The sequence below is a fragment of the Coregonus clupeaformis genome, chromosome 19 (assembly GCF_020615455.1).
Source record: "Coregonus clupeaformis isolate EN_2021a chromosome 19, ASM2061545v1, whole genome shotgun sequence".
In the NCBI taxonomy this organism is placed as follows: domain Eukaryota; kingdom Metazoa; phylum Chordata; class Actinopteri; order Salmoniformes; family Salmonidae; genus Coregonus; species Coregonus clupeaformis.
In genome coordinates this window covers 39,264,398-39,286,404 of record NC_059210.1, presented here as the reverse complement: position 1 = coordinate 39,286,404, position 22,007 = coordinate 39,264,398, and the positions used below count along the sequence as shown (strand labels likewise).

General features: G+C 42.7%; 1 protein-coding gene across 4 annotated transcripts in view; it reads left to right on the top strand.

Annotated features, from left to right (window-relative positions):
• Nucleotides 1-404: 404 nt before the first annotated feature.
• ttc23 (tetratricopeptide repeat domain 23) overlaps nucleotides 405-22,007 on the top strand; it is a 38,152-nt gene continuing 16,549 nt past the window's right edge. The window contains exons 1-7 of one of the 4 annotated variants that reach the window (XM_045204951.1): nucleotides 405-693; nucleotides 6,345-6,525; nucleotides 6,799-6,922; nucleotides 7,052-7,208; nucleotides 9,352-9,477; nucleotides 21,302-21,473; nucleotides 21,743-21,848. In XM_045204951.1, coding sequence (XP_045060886.1) covers nucleotides 617-693; nucleotides 6,345-6,525; nucleotides 6,799-6,922; nucleotides 7,052-7,208; nucleotides 9,352-9,477; nucleotides 21,302-21,473; nucleotides 21,743-21,848 — 943 coding nt within the window. In that variant the 5' untranslated portion in view covers nucleotides 405-616. Of the gene's footprint in view, nucleotides 694-5,809; nucleotides 6,159-6,283; nucleotides 6,526-6,798; nucleotides 6,923-7,051; nucleotides 7,209-9,351; nucleotides 9,478-21,301; nucleotides 21,474-21,742; nucleotides 21,849-22,007 lie in introns of those variants that run through there. The other 3 variants (XM_045204954.1, XM_045204952.1, XM_045204953.1) reach the window with 3 other exon arrangements.

Below are 22,007 nucleotides of genomic sequence, written 5' to 3'. Positions count from 1 at the left end.
TGCCCTATGATGCCCAGGAAAGACCCAGAGAGGCTGGGGGTCACAGACAGTCCAGCATCTTCACACAATACATTGTTATGAATATAGCCAGGAGCCCAAACTCACTGCAGACTCACTATAACAGCACTCACTGTGGAGGTTTCTTATGTAAACTACTAACAGTGGGATTTAAAGGTAAAGGGGAGAGAGTGTTTGGCTGGGGGAAGAAATTCAGAGCACACACAGATGTAGGAGAAGTCTGTGCCGTGGCTTCACTCCTCTGTCACTGGGTGCCTGCTGTGAAAACAACGCCCCCCTTTACTCCCCCTTTACTCCCCCTCGCTCTCTCCCCTGGACGCCAGCCTGACATACCAGACCTTGTTCGTTAGCGCATATTTTTACCCGCCGTTACTAAATTAGGAAGCCAGAGAGAGCAAACGGAGGGTTTCTGCCAAGGCAGAAGAAGAAGGGTCTGCTCAGGCCTGGGTTTGCTGAGGGCCCGTGCCAGCCCTGCCAGGTTCATTAAGAGCCACTTGGGTTTCAGAAATAGAAGCCCAACAGGGACCCAAGCCAAACAGGACCCAGGACACCCCGGCCAAAAACTCACGGGACAAACAAACAAATAAACTGCTTTCTTATGCACTGCCAGAGTCAACCGGCAGAAGCCACCCTAAGGAGCTATTATAAGTTATCTTGGGCAGTCCTGCAAACAAGGTGAGCACTGCCGCAGGTTTAAAACTGGTGACAGCACACACGCACAGCCAACCTGATAGAGAATAAATTAACCTACAAACTCTCTCTAGAGACCAATTTCTTAAAGCAGCCACAGAGACATCAATTCTTGTTAGTTTAGCATGGTTTTAAGACAGCGAGGTTTAGATGGATATTTATAAAAGTACATACATTCTTGTTAGTTTGGCATGGTTTTAAGACATGGATGTTTAGATGGATATTTATAAAAGTACATTTACATTTCCTCACCTCTCATGCAGTTGGCATAATGTCTGCTCTTTAAGTACTGATTAGGACATGGATTTCTATTTTGAAACATATTTCTAAAATGCCACCCTAGAGATCATAATGCTGAAGCAGTATATCAACAGGAGGGTTCTCCAGTCGTTTGCTGACCTATCTAACCTGCAGGACATTCTCAGACAGAACTTGATACAGTTTACATTTGAGGGGCTTGTCCAGTACAGAAATTTCATGAACATCCAGGCATATTTGTGAAATCTGTCTTGTCTTCTTTAGTATCTTTAATAATATTTTTATAACTTCTAGAAATAAAAAGTATACTTAAAGTATTGACTCAACCCCCAAGGTAAAATAAACGTTTCAATCAATACAGTCAGTATATGACCAGCAGCACAAATGTCTCCCTTCAAAATATTGTCAATGTATCACCAACACACACCATATTCAAGAAGGCCACAGAGCGTGAAAGTGATGTCTGGTACTTTACTGACATCTATTGGATCATTAGAAAACTTCACTTCTCCAGCTGTGCAATACAGTCTATGGTCCAGCAGCCCCATCATCAGGGAAGGAATAATGCAGGATTATAGCATGCAGCATGTGTACATTATTACAGGCATGGCCATTGAGAAAAAGAGCATGGTCACATCTAGCTTGAGGCTGTTGTGACAGCATGCACTAAAACACATGATATCAGAATGAAACTTTATAGCACTTATCTGAAGTGCACTTATCAGGAGTCTCTTGAATTGCAGAGCTGGAAATCCCAGCTCTAGTGGTGTTAAAACCTAATTAATAGGCCTACTCAAAATACTGATATTTTGGCACTATTTTGTGTGTATTATTCACTACTAGCAACCCTAATAAAGTGAATATGTTATTTAATTCAGTCAAGTATATTCCCTTATTGACATCTTCAGAAAAATAAGGGATTTGGCATAGCACATTGAAAAGGGACAAATACACAGACCCAAAGACACTAGGTAATGATGATGGATAGGGATTCCTCTAACTGGATTTCCACTTGGCTGGAGCAAGCTTTTATTAAACGTCTCCATTGGAAAATGATTATACCATCCCATGTAGGACCGCACCAAGGTGGTCTGTATATCCTCACACTCCAGGACAGTTGACTATAAACCAATAAACCCATAAAGATCACCCATATTAGAAACTAATGGAGTAGTAAGAGGAGAAATGTCCTCCTTCCCTAGTGCCCTTTAAAGATCCTCGCCAAATAAGGAATTTTATGAGCTGTTGAATTAAACAATAAGAAAGCATATTATTTATTGCTGCAATTATGACAATATGCCTATTGTAAAGTTGGTTCTCAAAACAGAGGGGAGGTAACATAAGGAAACTAGGAATGCTACAGTTTAATTGAAGGATTTAACCACAGGAGGCTGGTGGGAGGAGCTATAGGAGGACAGGCTCATTGTAATGGCTGGAATGGAACAGAGTCAAACACGTTGTTTCCATGTGTTTGATGTGTTTGGTACCATTCCATTGATTCCATTCCAGCCATTACAACGAGCCTGTCCTCCGATAGCTCCTCCCAATAAGTAGACATATCCTATATAGCCATATTTCATCACCTTTTGTATCATGAGGTGAGGTCCTCAGAGCTAGCACCAAAAAGCACATGTTCTTTACATTAAGGAGTGGAGCATGGGAATGATGCAACAACATAGCACATCAAACAGTTATATTTTTCTTCAGCTCCAGGTACTTAGTTTTTGCATTGCGTACTTACGTTGGGTATAACTTAAGCGTTAAAGGACTGTGTGTTGCAGTAAGAGTGGTTTTGACAAACTGATGGCAATGTTTTCCATTCTGGAAATTTGTTTTGGATCACTCTTAGTCTGGAACCTCCCCCTCTTGGGATCTTTGGGACTCACAAGGTCCTCTACCACGACAAGGTGGCAACCCACAGAGAAGATATATATTTTATTTTTTTGTCATTGAATGGACTGTGCCTGCCTCGGATTGCACCGTAGATCAAAGGTGGGGTCTTACCACTCATTGGCTGACCAGCATTCATGTCTGTACTTTGGTAGATTTGTAGGTTAACACCATATCTTCCGAGTCCTGAGGCCTGAAACCCATACCATTAGTCTTTCTGAAACCCAATATTTTATGGTTGTTTGGGGTATTTTGTCCCTCTGTCAGACAATTGGCATAGGCTACGGATCACATTTCCTAATTGGCACACAGGCCATATTTCACATTCGGTACATGGGCCACATATCATAATCGACACAGGGCCACATTTCACAATCGGCACACTGGCCACATTTGGAAGCTCTAACAAGCGCCCAAACAATAATACAAATAACTAGAAAATGCAATTTCCTTTTAATGTGTTTTTATGTTTTAGTTTGAATTCTGAAAGTTCTGTGGCATTTCAGTTTAGAATGTTGAAGCCTGCATTCCACCATTGAAATGAATGGGGATACAACAAGTTTTACGGTTTATTGTATAAATGGTAGCAAAACTTCAAAAAGTATATACTATAAAAAAGTATACTTTGAAGCAAACTATGTTGGATCAGTCAAGGCCTACAGGTGAACATTATGAACGCACCCCAGCACAAAATAAAAAACCCACCCTGGCACATTATCCTAAAGCTTACTGTATGCTTCCCAGTCTAAACAGTTCGCACATACAGTATATTATGACAACATTTTGTCACGTTTTTGTCTTTAGCAGGGTTTTGGTCGGCTGTTCTTGCACACAATATTTTTTTTTTTAGTCAAGTCGAAGCTAGGTAGCCGAAGTCTTTGCCCCTTCGTCGGTGATTGGTCAACAGTACTACTACTAGTAGGAGTGGGAACAGGAAGTGTTTGTTGTCATTCAACTGAGAGACAACTAGCTTTCATGCAAAAAAAATGTACTTGATAAATACTGCACCAAACATCTTAGCTAGATGTAAAATGCACTACTCGGCAAAAACGTCAAAATTCATGACAGATTTCTTGATTTATCTTAGATTAATAATGACTATTTTGAGGAAGTGTTTCTGGCCATGTTGTTGCTAAGGCTCAAGAGGGGCAAACAACAGTAATTTTGCCTCTTTTATCAAATTTTTCAAGTAAAGGTCATTTTTCAAGTGAAGGAGTATGAGAGCACAGATGGTCGTTTCGCCTAGCTGAGTTATGCTAGGAGCAAACCGAACCTACTGTACAGTTGAAGTCGGAAGTTTACATTCACTTAGGTTGGAGTCATTAAAACTAGTTTTTCAACCACTCCACAAATTTCTTGGTAACAAACTATAGTTTTGGAAAGTCGGTTAGGACATCTACTAGTAATTTTTCCAACAATTGTTTACAGACAGATTATTTCACTTATAATTCACTGTACCACAATTCCAGTGGATCAGAAGTTTACATACACTAAGTTGACTGTGCCTTTAAACAGCTTGGAAAATTCCTGAAAATGATGCCATGGCTTTAGAAGCTTCTGATAGGCTAATTGGCCAGTATGAAAAATGTATGCACTCACTAACTGTAAGTCGCTCTGGATAAGAGCGTCTGCTAAATGACTAAAATGTAAAATGTAATTGGAGGTGTACCTGTGGATGTACAGTTGAAGTCGGAAGTTTACATACACCTTAGCCAAATACATTTAAACTCAGTTTTTCACAATTCCTGACATTTAATCCTCGTAAAAATTCCCTGTCTTAGGTCAGTTAGGATCACCACTTTATTTTAAGAATGTGAAATGTCAGAATAATAGTAGAGAGAATGATTTATTTCAGCTTTTATTTCTTTCATCACATTCCCAGTGGGTCAGAAGTTCAATTAGTATTTAGCAGCATTGCCTTTAAATTGTTTAACTTGGGTCAAATGTTTCGGGTAGCCTTAATAAGTTGGGTGGATTTTGGCCCATTCCTCCTGAAAGAGCTGTTGTAACTGAGTCAGGTATGTAGGCCTCCTTGCTCCCACATGCTTTTTCAGTTCTGCCCACAAATGTTCTATAGGATTGAGGTCAGGGCTTTGTGATGGCCACTCCAATACCTTGACTTTGTTGTTGTTGTTGTCCACAATTTGATTTGGTCCTGGAGGGCACTTCATATTTTTTATTTAACTCCTGCACTCCAGGAACAGGGTACCCCTCCTGAGTCATCCAATTACAGAACCCAGACAAATGGCACACCGGCGGAATCGCCACTATGCAAATTCCACGCTTGAACGTTCCATGCCCTCTTCTCATCAGGGAGCCGTTTCTGGTGTTATGATACTGATGGTATGTTGGGACAGATTGTTGTGGCTAGATGGGGTACAGCTCCATCTAGTCGTCACGTCGGGGACAACAGTTGTTGACAACTGTAGCGTTTTAGTTAAACCCTAACCGTTACCTAATTCTCCTAACCTAATTATCCTAACCTGTTGCGTTTGTTCTCCTCACCTGCTAGCTATGTAAAGTCACTTCTGTCCTTAGCTGTAGGCCTACTTAATTTAACCATAATACCATAGAAACCATCAGTCCCGACAAACAATCACTATCACCACCGGTAGCAAAATACACAAAATAAGGGTAGGCTAATTATTTAGTCAAAATGCAGCAATAGCCTAAAAAGCTAGACTACATGCATGTTCCCCATAAATTGTTATTTTTAGCTACAGCCTGCCACCTTATCAGCTGTTGTCAGACACACCTGGGTCTGAGAAGTAGGCGTTATATCACATAAATCATTTATTTTTATTATTTTTTTCCTTCATAATTATAGCTAAAAACTAAGCATGATTTGACATAAAACAATAATATGTCTACACAAATATTTGCACCTGCATAGAGTTGTTAGGGTGCTGTGGAACATTGTCGGTCTTGAATGCACTCCTGTTCTGCTCGCTCTTCGGAGGTCACGTGACATTTGATCAGGCAGTTACATTTAGCTCTTTTTGATTTTTAAGTTTTATATTAGTGGATGCTTGCTTGTATAATCAAACCGAGCTAACTGTTTGTGGTTGTATGATGAATACAACCAACAAAATAAAAAATAAAATGTCGCGCATCGATTTATGATGAACCTTTGCTCATCACTCTCACTGCCGTATCCACGACAACGGATGTAAAAAAGAAACAAACATGGCATGAAATTATTCTGCAAAAGGTTTCTCTTTTTACATTAAAATGAATTATAATTATCCAATGACAAACACACGCTCCAAACCAGGACTTGGATTAGTTGAAGGTGAAGAATCGTAAGTTATAAATTGTGGTTGTGCATGCATTGCTGTAAAACTGATGTTGGAAAAAAATACTTTCCTTTCGAAGAGATCAATTCTGCGCCTTAGAGTCAATGTGAATTGTGCATGTCTATTATTAGAATGATGCTGCTGGTGCTGCTGCTGCTGATGATGATGATGATGATTGTGATACCCATGCAGATCATTTGAAAGCACCAGAAGCATTAGTGGCAACTCAGGGGAATTTCCTCATAGTGATAAAGGATTGGCAAGTGTCTCTCAGAGAGGAATGGATGACATGGGAGAGTCTATGATGATGACTCCTGAGGAAAAACTTACACAGTATGACAGCAGGGCCCAAGCCTTTGCAGACACTCAACAGGTAGGACTATAAAGGTTTTCAGTTGCTTTCCATACTGACACCTGCATGCAATGGGGTGAGGTGGATAGTACTATAACCAGAGATACCTGCAAAGTGTGTGAACGTGGTCTTAACCTTCTGTAGATGTCATAGTCACTGTCAAGTTCAGGAATTGTATCATTCTCTTATCAAAGGTATAATGCATGTACAGTACCACTCAGCATAAAGGCTTTTTTCAGTACTGCACCTTGTTGGTCCTGTACGTCAACAATAATGAAATGTTTGTCCGGACAGTTTGATGCTTGTATCCAGGACGTTGTCCGCTGTGTGGCTCTTACAAGACTGGTGTACGGAGATGGGCACCTGAAACTAGCCCAAGCCCATGTCAGACTGGCTAAAGCATACCTACAGTTTAAAGGTGAATTATGTTGTCATTAGCCTTGACAATGAGGTACCATTTATAAAGAGTTTATAACGGTTAATATTGTATATATTAATACCTTACCAAATCTTGGAATGACCGGTGTGTTGTCTCTGATTCCCCCAGGCTGGGCAGTGCAGGCCCAGGAGCACTCAGCCAGAGCCAGTGACCTGCTCCCCTTCTGCACCCCCAGCTCCACCAGCCGGGAAGACAGGGTCCACATCCTCACCTGTCTCCTCAACATATACCTAACACAGGGACGCGCCTCTCTGCTGCTGGCTAAATATCCTTTACCCACGTTGTTTCTGTGATAAATCTAATTTTATTGGTCACATGCGCCGAATACAACAGGTATATACTTTTTTTTCTTCCAACATCAGTTTTCCAGCAATGCATGCACAACCACAATTTATAACTTACGATACTTTACCATTAAATGACTACTTACGAGCCCATTCCCAGCAATGCAGAGTTAAAAAGTATAAAAAATATTTGATAAATAAAAAAGGAAATAGTAACACAATAACAATAACGAGGCTATATACAAGGAGTACCAGTACAGAGTCAACGTGCAGGGGTACGAGGTAGTTGAGGTAATTGAGAAAATACAGTATGTACATGTGGGTGAGGGTAAAAGTGACTAGGCAATTAGGATATATAATAAACAGAGTAGCAGCAGTGTATGTGAAGAGTGTGAAAGTTTGTGTGTGTGTGTGTGTGTGTGTGTGGCGTCAATATGCATGTGTGTGTGTGTTTTGTGTGTGTGAGCGTATTTAGTATGTGTGTGTGTGTGTGTGTGTGTTAGAGTGTCAGTGTAGTATGTGTGAGTATGTGGGTAGAGCCAGTGCAAGAGAGTCAGTGCAGAAAAATAAAGATACAAAAATAAATAATAAAGGGGGTTAATGTAAATTGTCCGGATAGACATTCGATTAACTGTTCAGCAGTCCTATGGCTTGGGGGTAGAGGCTGTTCAGGAGCCTTTTGGTCCCAGACTTGGCGCTCCGGTACTGCTTGCCATGCGGTACCAGAGAGAACAGTCTATGACTTGGGTGGCTGGAGTCTTTGACAGTTTTTAGGGCCTTCCTCTGACACCGCCTGGTATAGTGGTCCTGGATGGCAGGGAGTTCGGCCCCAGTGATGTACTGGGACATACGCACTACCCTCTGTAGCGCCTTGTGGTTGGATGCCGAGCAGTTGCCATACCAAGATGTAATGCAGCCAGTCAAGATGTTCTCAATGGTAAAGCTGTAGAACTTTTTGAGGATCTGAGGGCCCATGCCAAATCTTTTCAGCCTCCTGAGGGGGAAGAGGTGTTGTCGTGCCCTCTTCACGACTGTGTTAGTGTGTTTGGACCATAATAGGTCCTTAGTGATGTAGACACCAAAGAACTTGAAGCTCTCGACCCGTTCCACTACAGCCTCGTCAATGTGAATGGGGGCGTGTTCGGACCTCCGTTTCCAGTAGTCCACGATAAGCTCCTTTGTCTTGCCCACGTTGAGGGAGAGGTTTTTGTCCTGGCACCAAACTGCCAGGTCTCTGACCTCCTCCCTATAGGCTGTCTCATCATTGTGGGTGATCAGGCCTACCGCTGTACCGCTAATGATGGTGTTGGACTCGTGCGCGGCCACGCAGTTGTGGGTGAACAGGGAGTACAGGAGGGGACTGAGCACGCATCCCTGAGGGGCCCCAGTGTTGAGGGTCAGCGTTGCGGATGTGTTGTTAACTACCCTCACCACCTGGGGGTGGCCCGTCAGGAAGTCCAGGATCCAGTTGCAGAGGGATGTGTTCAGTCCCAGGGTCCTTAGCTTAGTAATGAACATGGAGGGCACTATGGTGTTGAACGCTGAGCTGTAGTCAATGAATAGCATTCTCACGTAGGTGTTCCTCTTGTCCAGGTGGGAAAGGGCAGTGTGGAGTGCAATAGAGATTGCATCATCTGTGGATCTGTTGGTCCGGTATGCGAATTGAAGTGGGCCAGAGTTTCTGTGATGATGGTGTTGATGTGAGCCATAATCAGCCTTTCAAAGCATTTCATGGCTATAGATGTGAGTGCTACGGGGCGGTAGTCATTTAGACAGGTTACCTTGGCGTTCTTGGGCACGGGGACTATGGTGGTCTGCTTGAAACATGTAGGTATTACAGACTGGGTCAGTGAGAGGTTGAAAATGTCAGTGAAGACACTTGCCAGCTGGTCAGTACATGATCTGGTAATCTGTCTGGATAAAGCTCTGGCTCAAGGAAATAGGCCTGAGCATTAGGATAAACATTAGGAGAATGATTAGATATTTGTAATGAAAGCCCCAAAAACATTAGGAGAATGATTGTCTAAATGTGAATTCAAACAACTGAATGGTTAAATGTCCAAGGTTAAATTAGTGTAGTACTGCTTTAATGTTGACTATGCAATACTCTTTAACCATCCCAACTCTTGAGGAAGCAGAGTCTAATCATCGAAAAGCAGAGAGGATTGTGGTAGAACTTCATCAGCTAGGAGGCATCAGCCAGGAGGAGAAAATGGAGACTGAGTTTGAGATATCCACATCTCTGTCCAGGTATTATAGAGCGAAAACAAAACTGATCTGCATAAATATTTTGTGTCAAATCACTTTCAAAAGTAAATTATTTGGAGCATTGTGTCTATCTGACCAATCTGGCCTTTACTACAATGTTCCGCTGTGACAGCAGAGAGCAATTGTATATTTACTGGACTCCTCTTTAGGTATCACATGCTATGCTACTCTATTTATTTCCCCAGACTCCTCCTGCAGTATCATATTCAGGTTGAAGTCTGAATACCTTGGCACATTTACATTTTACATTTTAGTCATTTAGCAGACGCTCTTATCCAGAGCGACTTACAGTTAGTGAGTGCATATATATATATTTTATTTTATTTTTTATTCATACACATCTCAAGCAAAACCAAGTTAATGTTCAAGTGAAGTGTCATTGTAGATTCAGATAAGACTGTTGTATCAAATATACCTATATGTTCAGATGTCAACATACAACCTGTTACCTTGAAGTCACAATAACAGACTACTATTAATACTGTTGATCTGAGTATATCCACTGAGAAGACAACATTAGGTTTTGGCCACAAGATGGAGACAATGTCTAACATGTTCACTGAGCAAATCCATCTATTGAGATACGTTTTAATGGTTCATTTTGCTCAAACAATGTGGTATTTTCTGCTCTAGTTTAGGCCAGTAGTGTCATGGAAAGTTTCTGAATTGTCTTAAAACCTGGTCCTCACAGTAGAAGTGCCTAAAGTACCTTCAAAGTTGCTTTTTTAGATGTAAACATCAAGCTGTTCTCCCAGGCCTGTTGTCAAGCCCATGGGGTGTGAGTGTGCGCAGCTGCAGACCAGCTGTTACTGGGGTTACTGCACTTCCCACTCGATCAGTGTCTGCTGGAGCTGTGGAGTAGGGGCAGGGAGGACAACATATCCCCAGCCCTGCATGAATATTTCATGATTCCCTTCACTGCTCTGGCTGTAAGAGCTAATCATTGTGTACTGAGGAGGCTTTTTACACAAAACGGCATTGATCATTTTGTTCAGTTGTAGGGTAACACTGTTTTTGCTACAGTATATTGATACCTTCCTACCCTTCCACACTTAAGTAGATGTGTTGTTACAACCAGCATGGTATTGATAGGGTTTGGGAGATCTCACAGGAGACATTGGCTCAGGGAAATATAAAAGGGTTGAGGGATCAGTTTGGATACATTCAGCACAAACACAACAACTGCATGAACATCTGATAGCCCTGTCTGGGAGATGTATTAACTTCACTGTTATGGATTTGTCCAAACATCATTTGAGTAATTAATGAATACACAATATTTGCTGTACAAGTCAATATTGATTACAAGACATGGCTGTGGCAAATGTGGTACCGATATACCCAGGTATTCAGTTTGGAATATTAGTAGCATTAGAGTTGTGTTTCAACTTGAAGGGAGCTGAGGTAAAAAGTATTTGGGGGTGAGGTCATCCTTTTAAGTTTTTATGACTGACGGTTTGTTTACGCAATTTGTGAAATTGGAAAAATGTGCGGACGCTCGCTGATGTGTAAGCTTGCTAAAGCTCTTTTGTTGGAGGATGACTGAGCTTGGCCGGCTTCTATAGCACCCTAGTCAACATGACTGTAATGTTGTGACCAGTGTGAATGTCCCCACAAAAGCCTGGAACAATGAAATAAGCTTTCACACAGTTTCAGGTCTAGTTGGAGATTTTCCAGTTAACTCATTGTAGAGGTACAGTATATGCAAGGTGCAAGTGTTGATGGGCACAATATGAATTACCGATCATTGTCACTGTATTATAGAGTTTATTTTGCCACCTTTACTAAGTTATTGTTGACGTTAGCAAAGGTCATCGAAATTGTTAAAATGTTTTGAAAACAATTCTAATAAATGCAACAGTCGGACAATGAATGAAAATACTCAAATAAATTAACATAAAGGGGTGGAACAGGGCTGCAACCACCAAACACTTGCTCTGTCTACCCTACCTGCGCTCACCTGCGCTGTCTAGACTGCCTCATTAATAACTGTTGTTGTCGCGCTGTCTTGCATAATTCAACAAGTGTGTCAATAGCAGGATACCCTCAGATTATAAATCAACACGCTTGGCTCTATATTACACCTATCTAAACATACTTTACATTGTTAGCGAGATCAGACATAATCTCACTTTAATCAAATCAAATCAAATCAAATTTTATTGGTCACATGCGCCGAATACAACAGGTGCAGACATTACAGTGAAATGCTTACTTACAGCCCTTAACCAACAGTGCATTTATTTTAAACAAAAAAAGTAAGAATAAAACAACAACAAAAAAGTGTTGAGAAAAAAGAGCAGAAGTAAAAATAAAGTGACAGTAGGGAGGCTATATATACAATAGAATAAAGTGACAGTAGGGAGGCTATATATACAGGGGGGTACCGTTGCATAGTCAATGTGCGGGGGCACCGGCTAGTTGAGGTAGTTGAGGTAATATGTACATGTGGGTAGAGTTAAAGTGACTATGCATAAATACTTAACAGAGTAGCAGCAGCGTAAAAAGTATGGGGTGGGGGGCACTGCAAATAGTCCGGGTAGCCATGATTAGCTGTTCAGGAGTCTTATGGCTTGGGGGTAGAAGCTGTTGAGAAGTCTTTTGGACCTAGACTTGGCACTCCGGTACCGCTTGCCGTGCGGTAGCAGAGAGAACAGTCTATGACTAGGGTGACTGGAGTCTTTGACAATTTTGAGGGCCTTCCTCTGACACCGCCTGGTATAGAGGTCCTGGATGGCAGGGAGCTTTGCCCCTGTGATGTACTGGGCCGTACGCACTACCCCTCTGTAGTGCCTTGCGGTCAGAGGCCAAGCAGTTGCCATACCAGGCGGTGATGCAACCAGTCAGGATGCTCTCGATGGTGCAGCTGTAGAATTTTTTGAGGATCTGAGGACCCATGCCAAATCTTTTAGTCTCCTGAGGGGGAATAGGCTTTGTCGTGCCCTCTTCACGACTGTCTTGGTGTGTTTGGACCATGATAGTTCGTTGGTGATGTGGACACCAAGGAACTTGAAGCTCTCAACCTGTTCCACTACAGCCCCGCTCGATGAGAATGGGGGCGTGCTCAGTCCTCTTTTTTTTCCTGTAGTCCACAATCATCTCCTTTGTCTTGGTCACGTTGAGGGAGAGGTTGTTGTCCTGGCACCACACGGCCAGATCTCTGACCTCCTCCCCTATAGGCTGTCTCATCGTTGTCGGTGATCAGGCCTACCACTGTTGTGTCGTCGGCAAACTTAATGATGGTGTTGGAGTCGTGCCTGGCCATGCAGTCATGGGTGAACAGAGAGTACAGGAGGGGACTGAGCACGCACCCCTGAGGGGCCCCGTGTTGAGGATCAGTGTGGCAGATGTGTTGTTACCTACCCTTACCACCTGGGGGCGGCCCGTCAGGAAGTCCAGGATCCAGTTGCAGAGGGAGGTGTTTAGTCCCAGGATCCTTAGCTTAGTGATGAGCTTTGAGGGCACTATGGTGTTGAATGCTGAGCTGTAGTCAATGAATAGCATTCTCACGTAGGTGTTCCTCTTGTCCAGGTGGGAAAGGGCAGTGTGGAGTGCGATAGAGATTGCATCATCTGTGGATCTGTTGGGGCGGTATGCAAATTGGAGTGGGTCTAGGGTTTCTGGGATTATGCTGTTGATGTGAGCCATGACCAGTCTTTCAAAGCACTTCATGGCTACAGACGTCAGTGCCACGGGTCGGTAGTCATTTAGGCAGGTTATCTTAGAGTTCTTGGGCACGGGGACTATGGTGGTCTGCTTGAAACATGTTGGTATTACAGACTCAGTCAGGGACATGTTGAAAATGTCAGTGAAGACACTTGCCAGTTGGTCAGCACATGCTCGGAGTACACGTCCTGGTAATCCGTCTGGCCCTGCGGCCTTGTGAATCCGAGTGTTCATTTTCGCAAGTTGCTTTCATTTCAGTGCATCTAATTTGTAAACATTTAAATTGTATTAAATTATAACTTTTTTTAATTCCACAAAAAATTTACACCCATCAAGTGTCGAGAGGGTGTGTTAAATCCCTGACGAATCGTATAGATTAAACGGTAGGACAATGTACTGTATTCCATTGAGCCCATTTCAGCCATTACCGGGGTGTGTATTCATTTTGCTGTATATTTCCACCTCAATAGGCTTTGTGAACACTGTATAATTTTCCCTGTGTAAAGAGCAAACCTTCGAGGCCCCCACTTACGTCAGTATTGGTCTGGTAAGCATTACTAAACGGAGGGCCGCGTGGGCTGCTTGGCAGTTCATGTAAAAATCACTAATTACATTATTGCTCCGCTCTGTGGACAGTGAATTAGATTTCAGCTGCAGATGACATACTGCCTCCTGTGCCAGGAACAGGAAGCTTTGGAGGGTGGCATCAGCTGGTGAATGAGGGGATACAGTGGCATTGTCCACAGGTCTGTCTATGTGGGCAGGAAGGCAGTACGCTGGCCTGGGCAATGGGCACACAGAGCTGCTGCTGCTGCAGCCAGCCATCCCAGCTGCCCTAAAAGGCTGTGCTGTTCTCTGGAATTTCTGATACACGAAGGTTGAAGCAGTCCCATTCCCATGCAGGCCAGCCCCCATCAAGCCTTGTTTTGATAATCAGGGATTGATGGGAAATCTCAGAGATATGAATTTAGTGTTACCCTCCACCACAACCATTTCACTGCACTAACTGTACACACTGATGTTTGATTTGTAGTAATTTATACTATACTAGTATTTATGGGGTAAATAATAGAAAATTACTGTCAGCACAAATCATCTGCTTTACTGTGCAATGTTCATGTAGAGGGATTTATTAACGATGGGGTGTTTTCCTGCTGCAGTAGTAGTCCTGTACCGTGGTATTGATGCAAGCAGGATTCCCTCTGAGGAAGGCCACCTACGGACAGCTCTATTAGAGTGTCTGAATCCTGTGGGGAGTTGAGGCTGTTAGCAGGCCCTGTGTAGCTCAGTTGGTAGAGCATGGCGATTGCAACACCAGGGTTGTGGGTTTGATTCTCATGGGGGGCCAGTATGAAAAAATGTATGCACTTACTAACTGTAAGTCATTCTGGATAAGAGCATCTGCTAAATGACTAAAGTCTAAAATGTAAATGTAAATGTAGATGGATTGAGTCTGACTAGTGTCCTTGCTGAGGATGATGCAAGTCTCTGCTGTGCTGTAGCCCCTCACCCACCACCCTATGTGGTGACTGAGGGTGTTAGACCACAGACTAAAGGCCTATTGTACAGAGATCCAGAGTTGGTATTGTGTCCTTGGAGGGGCACATTATTAACTACCTACGTGCTGCCTCATATCAACAGCAAATATACATGTTTTTACAACAGTGTCTTAGAACAGGGTTGATTTGACAATTTTAGTGCTGTCTCATCAGATATCTGTTCACATTCACAGCCTATGTAAGGGACTGGCTGCATTTTTTACTGGTGCAGATGGAGCTCCACTGTATTGTGACTACCAGGACAAACCTAATTTAGACATCCTGGTGTGGAGCTCTTGTGTGGTTGCTCAGCGAAGTGCTGGACTTGTTAGGCAGTGTCAGTAAGTCGTTATTTATAATATGGCTCTGAGAGCAACACACTCCTCAGTCTTCCCAGAGGAGAGACCATTAGAGACCTTCTGAAAGGACACAGCTAGAGATGGAGTAAACAGTTCTTTGTGTAGGAATCTCCTATTATAGTCTGCAATCACTGCCCCTGACATCAGAGGCAGCCAGGCCTAGCTTGATGTTCCTCCTCAGGCCCCACGCTTGGAACAGCACCAGGTAGCAGCTCTGACCAACACACTGGGCCAAGCTTTCAACACTGCAACATGCCTACAGAAAGAGCCAGACCGCTAATGCTTTGCTTTACTCTCTTTATCTTTCTCTCTCTCTCTCTCTCTCTCTCTCTCTCTCTCTCTCTCTCTCTCTCTCTCTCTCTCTCTCTCTCTCTCTCTCTCTCTCTCTCTCTCTCTCTCTCTCTCTCTCTCAATTTAAGGGCTTTATTGGCATGGGAAACATATGTTTACATTGCCAAAGCAAGTAAAATAGATAATAACCAAAAGTGAAATGAACAATAAAAAAATGAACAGTAAACATTACACTTACAAAAGTTCCAAAAGAATAAAGACATTTCAAATGTCATAATATGTGCAAATAGTTCAAGTACAAAAGGGAAAATAAAGAAACATAAATATGGGTTGGATTTACAATGGTGTTTGTTCTTCACTGGTTGCCCTTTTCTTGTGGCAACAGGTCACAAATCTGGCTGCTGTGATGGCGCACTGTGGTATTTCACCCAATAGATATGGGAGTTTATCAAAATTGGGTTTATTTTCTAATTCTTTGTGGGTCTGTGTAATCTGAGGGAAATATGTGTCTCTAATATGGTCATACATTTGGCAGGAGGTTAGGAAGTGCAGCTCAGTTTCCACCACATTTTGTGGGCAGTGTACACAAATACTGTCTTCTCTTGAGAGCCAGGTCTGCCTTTCTCAATAGCAAGGCTATGCTCACTGAGTCTGTACATAGTCAAAGCTTTCCTTAAGTTTGGTTCAGTCACAGTGGTCAGGTATTCTGCCACTGTGTACTCTCTGTTTAGGGCCAAATAGCATTCTAGTTTGCTCAATTGTTTTGTAAATTACTTCCAATGTGTCAAGTAATTATCTTTTTGTTTTCTCATGATTTGGTTGGGTCTAATTGTGTTGCTGTCCTGGGTCTCTGTGGGGTCTGTTTGTGTTTGTGAACAGAGCCCCAGGACCAGCTTGCTTAGGGGACTCTTCTCCAGGTTAATCTCTCTGTAGGTGATGGCTTTGTTATGGAAGGTTTGGGAATCGCTTCCTTTTAGGTCGCTGTAGAATTTAATAGCTCTTTTCTGGATTTTGATAATTAGCGGGTATCGGCCTAATTTTGCTCTGCATGCATTATTTGGTGTTTTACGTTGTACATGGAGGATGTTTTTGCAAAATTATGCATGCAGAGTCTCAATTTGGTGTTTGTCCCATTTTGTGAATTCTTGGTTGGTGAGCAGACCCCAGACCTCACAACCATAAAGGGCAATGGGTTCTATAACTGATTCAAGTATTTTTTGCCAGATCCTAATTGGTATGTCGAATTCTATGTTCCTTTTGATGGCATAGAAGGCCCTTCTTGCCTTGTCTCTCAGATCGTTTACAGCTTTGTAGAAGTTACCTGTGGCGCTGATGTTTAGGCCGTTTTGTGTGCTCTAGGGCAACTGTGTCTAGATAGAATTTGTATTTGTGGTCCTGGAAACTGGACCTTTTTTGGAAAACCATTATTTTTGTCTTACTGAGATTTACTGTTAGGGCCCAAGTCTGACAGAATCTGTGCAGAAGATCTAGGTAGTTCTGTAGGCCCTCCTTGGTTGGGGACAGAAGCACCAGATCATCAGCAAGCAGTAGACATTTGACTTCAGATTCTAGTAGGGTGATGCCGGGTGCTGCAGACTGTTCTAGTGCCCTCGCCAATTCGTTGATATACAGTTGAAGTCGGAAGTTTACATACACTTAGGTCGGAGTCATTAAAACTCATTTTTCAACCACTCCACAAATGTCTTGTTAACAAACTATAGTTTTGGCAAGTCGGTTAGGACATCTACTTTGGGCATGACACAAGTACTTTTTCCAACAATTGTTTACAGACAGATTATTTCACTTATAATTCACTGTATCACAATTCCAGTGTGTCAGAAGTTTACATACACTAAGTTGACTGTGCCTTTAAACAGCTTGGAAAATTCCAGAAAACTCAGTGCCTCTTTGCTTGACATCATGGGAAAATCAAAAGAAATCAGCCAAGACCTCAGAAAAGATTGTAGACCTCCACAAGTCTGGTTCATCCTTGGGAGTAATTTCCAAACGCCTGAAGGTACCATGTTCATCTGTACAAACAATAGTACACAAGTATAAACACCATGGGACCACGCAGCCGTCATACCGCTCAGGAAGGAGACACGTTCTGTCTCCTAGAGATGAACGTACTTTGGTGCGAAAAGTGCAAATCAATCCCAGAACAACAGCAAAGGACCTTGTGAAGATGCTGGAGGAAACAGGTACAAAATAAACATTTGACCCAAGTTAAACAATTTAAAGGCAATGCTACCAAATACTAATTGAGTGTATGTAAACTTCTGACCCACTGGGAATGTGATAAAAGAAATAAAAGCTGAAATAAATCATTCTCTCTAATATTATTCTGACATTTCACATTCTTAAAATAAAGTGGTGATCCTAAATAACCTAAGTCAGCGGATTTTTACTAGGATTAAATGTCAGGAATTGTGAAAAACTGAGTTTAAATTTAGCTAAGGTGTATGTAAACTTCAGACTTCAACTGTATATGTTGAAGAGGGTGGGGCTTAAGCTGCATCCCTGTCTCACTCCACAGCCCTGTGGAAAGAAGTGTGTGTGTTGTTTGCCAATTTTAACCGCACACTTGTTTGTGTATATAGATTTTATAATGTTGTATGTCTTTCCCCCAACACCACTTTCCATCAATTTGTATTGCAGACCCTCATGCCAAATTGAGTCAAAAGCTTTTTTGAAATCAACAAAGCATGAGAAGACTTTGCCTTTGTTTTGGTTTGTTTCTTTGTCAATTAGGGTGTGCAGGGTGAATACGTGGTCTGTCGTACGGTAATTTGGTAAAAAGCCAATTGACATTTGCTCAGTACATTGTTTTCACTGAGGAAATGTACGAGTCTGCTATTAATGATAATGCAGAGGATCTTCCCAAGGTTGCTGTTGACGCATATCCCACGGTAGTTATTGGGGTCAAATTTGTCTCCACTTTTGTGGATTGGGGTGATCAGTCCTTGGTTCCAAATATTGGGGAAGATTCCAGAGCTAAGGATTATGTTAAAGAGTTTAAGTATAGCCAATTGGAATTTGTGGTCTGTATATTTTATAATTTCATTGAGGATACCATCAACACCACAGGCCTTTTTGGGTTTGTATTTTGTCCTGTAGTTCATTCAATGTAATTGGATAATGCAGTGGGTTCTGGTAGCCTTTAATAGTTGATTCTAAGATTTGTACTTGATCATGTATATGTTTTTGCTGTTTGTTCTTTGTTATAGGGCCAAAAAGATTGGAGAAGTGGTTTATCCATACATCTCAGTTTTGGATGGATAACTCTTCGTGTTGTTGTTTGTTTAGTGTTTTCCAATTTTCCCAGAAGTGGTTAGAGTCTATGGATTCTTCAGTTACATTGAGCTGATTTCTGACGTGCTGTTCCTTCTTTTTCCGTAAGTGTATTTCTGTATTGTTTTGGTGATTCACCATAGTGAAGCGTAGGCTCAGGTTTTCTGGGTCTCTATGTTTTTGTTGGATAGATTTCTCAATTTCTTTCTTAGGTTTTTGCATTCTTCATCAAACCATTTGTCATTGTTGTTAATTTTCTTAGGTTTTCTGTTTTACATTTTTAGATTTGATAGGGAAGCTGAGAGGCCAAATATACTGTTTAGGTTTTCTACTGCCAAGTTTACACATTCACTATTACAGTGAAATGTTTTGTCCAGGAAGTTGTCTAAAAGGGATTGAATTTGTTGTTGCCTAATTGTTTGTTGGTAGGCTTCCACACTACTTTCCTCCCATCTATAGCATTTCTTAATATTATTCAGTTCCTTTGGCTTTGATGCCTCATGATTGAGTATTGCTCTGTTCAAGTAGACAGTGATTTTGCTTTGATCTGATAGGGGTGTCAGTGGGCTGACTGTGAACACTGAGAGACTCTGGGGTGAGGTCAGTGATAAAGTAGACAACAGTACTACTGCCAAGAGATGAGCTATAGGTGTACCTACCATAGGAGTCCCCTCGAAGCCTACCATTGACTATGTATATACCCAGCATGCGACAGAGCTGCATTTTTGTTGGTTATGTTGTCGTAGTTGTGCCTAGGGGGGCATATGGGGGAGGGAATGCTGTCACCTACAGGTAGGTGTTTGACCCCTGTGTGCTGAGGGTCTTAGGTTCTTGTCCAGTTCTGGCATTTAGGTCGCCACAGACTAGTACAGGTCCCTGGTCCTGGAAATGATTGATTTCCCCCTCCAGGATGGAGAAGCTGTCTTCATTAAAGTATGGGGATTCTAGTGGGGGGATATAGGTAGCACACTGGAGGACATTTTTCTCTGTTGAGATAATTTTCTTTTGAATTTCTAGCCAAATTAAAAATGTTCCTGTTTTGATTAATTGAATAGAGTGAGTTAGGTCTGCTCTATACCAAATTAGCATACCCCCTGAGTCCCTTCCCTGTTTCACACCTGGTAGTTAGGTGGATGGGACTACCAGCTCTCTGTAACCTAGAGGGCAACCAGTGGGTCCATCTCCTCTATACCATGTTTCTTGTAGGATGACAATGTCTGTATATCTGATTTCTTTGGTGAAGTCCAGGTTCCTGCTCTTTCGGCCAAAGGCAGATCACCTCAGGCCTTGGATATTCCAGGATGAGATAGTGAAGGCTTTGTGTCTCGCTGGTCTGGGTGGGGTGTCTGTTGATCTGTTGCTCCTGTGTGAGGTGTTGAGCTGCGGTTGAGGGCGATGTCGTTTAGCGTCCTGGCGAAGGTGGGCACTGCTGCCTTGTATACAGTGAGGGAAAAAAGTATTTGATCCCCTGCTGATTTTGTACGTTTGCCCACTGACAAAGAAATGATCAGTCTATCATTTTAATAGTAGGTTTATTTAAACAGTGAGAGACAGAATAACAACAAAAAAATCAGAAAAACGCATGTCAAAAATGTTATAAATTGATTTGCATTTTAATGAAGGAAATAAGTATTTGACCCCTCTGCAAAACATGACTTAGTACTTGGTGGCAAAACCTTTGTTGGCAATCACAGAGGTCAGACGTTTCTTGTAGTTGGCCACCAGGTTTGCACACATCTCAGGAGGGATTTTGTCCCACTCCTCTTTGCAGATCTTCTCCAAGTCATTAAGGTTTCGAGGCTGACGTTTGGCAACTCGAACCTTCAGCTCCCTCCACAGATTTTCTATGGGATTAAGGTCTGGAGACTGGCTAGGCCACTCCAGGACCTTAATGTGCTTCTTCTTGAGCCACTCCTTTGTTGCCTTGGCCGTGTGTTTTGGGTCATTGTCATGCTGGAATACCCATCCACGACCCATTTTCAATGCCCTGGCTGAGGGAAGGAGGTTCTCACCCAAGATTTGACGGTACATGGCCCCGTCCATCGTCCCTTTGATGCGGTGAAGTTGTCCTGTACCCTTAGCAGAAAAACACCCCCAAAGGAAAATGTTTCCACCTCCATGTTTGACGGTGGGGATGGTGTTCTTGGGGTCATAGGCAGCATTCCTCCTCCTCCAAACACGGCGAGTTGAGTTGATGCCAAAGAGCTCGATTTTGGTCTCATCTGACAACAACACTTTCACCCAGTTCTCCTCTGAATCATTCAGATGTTCATTGGCAAACTTCAGACGGGCATGTATATGTGCTTTCTTGAGCAGGGGGACCTTGCGGGCACTGCAGGATTTCAGTCCTTCACGGCGTAGTGTGTTACTAATTGTTTTCTTGGTGACTATGGTCCCAGCTGCCTTGAGATCATTGACAAGATCCCCCCGTGTAGTTCTGGGCTGATTCCTCACCGTTCTCATGATCATTGCAACTCCACGAGGTGAGATCTTGCATGGAGCCCCAGGCCGAGGGAGATTGACAGGTCTTTTGTGGGATCCAGACTTGTATAGGTTGACATTGGCTGACTCAGAGTCCTCGTTGTACAGGTTTACTCAGAGTACTCTCTCTCTCTATATGCCCCATCCATCTCTCCCTCCTTCCCTACCTCTCTCCTGCAGGGTGTACCAGCGGCAGGGCAGGTCAGAGGAGGCCCTGGGTCAGTGTGAGAGTAGTCTGCAGCTGCTGGAGGACTGGGCGAGGCCAGGTCAGGCCTGCTCCGTCTACAAGGACATGGCTGCCATCGAACAGGCCCAAGGCCGCCTCGACAGAGCCATAGAGCACCTCTCTAAGGTAAGGGACACATGAGACCTGGATACAGGCACAAAACAGCAACACACAACATGACTATATGAATGACTGTATTAACATTACACACATACTAACTATATGAATGACTGTATTAACATTATACACAAACTGACTATATTACTCAGACTATATGACTATCTTAAGATGAGCTGAGGGCAGTTAGAATGCCTCTGAGACCTGTCATTAGGTAATGTTCTCCCAGGCCTTAGTGTGATATGTGATCTGTCTTATTTCATGTGGGTTTCTGATAGGCTCATGCCATAGCTCTGAGTCAGAGCCCTGGGGGTCTGGATGGGGCTCACATCGCTCACAGCCTGGCCTTGGCCTACTCTACTGTAGCAGAGCCCCACCACAATGGTGAGTCTATTCATACAACACAGGCCTGCTGCAGTGCACTATGGGTGAACTCTGCTATATAGGGGGTTGTTGTTGGAGACATGAATCATTTTCTGTCTCTCTCTCTATGTCAAGCTCTTTGAGTTCATATATTTGAAGGCAGGCTTATTATAGTTTTGT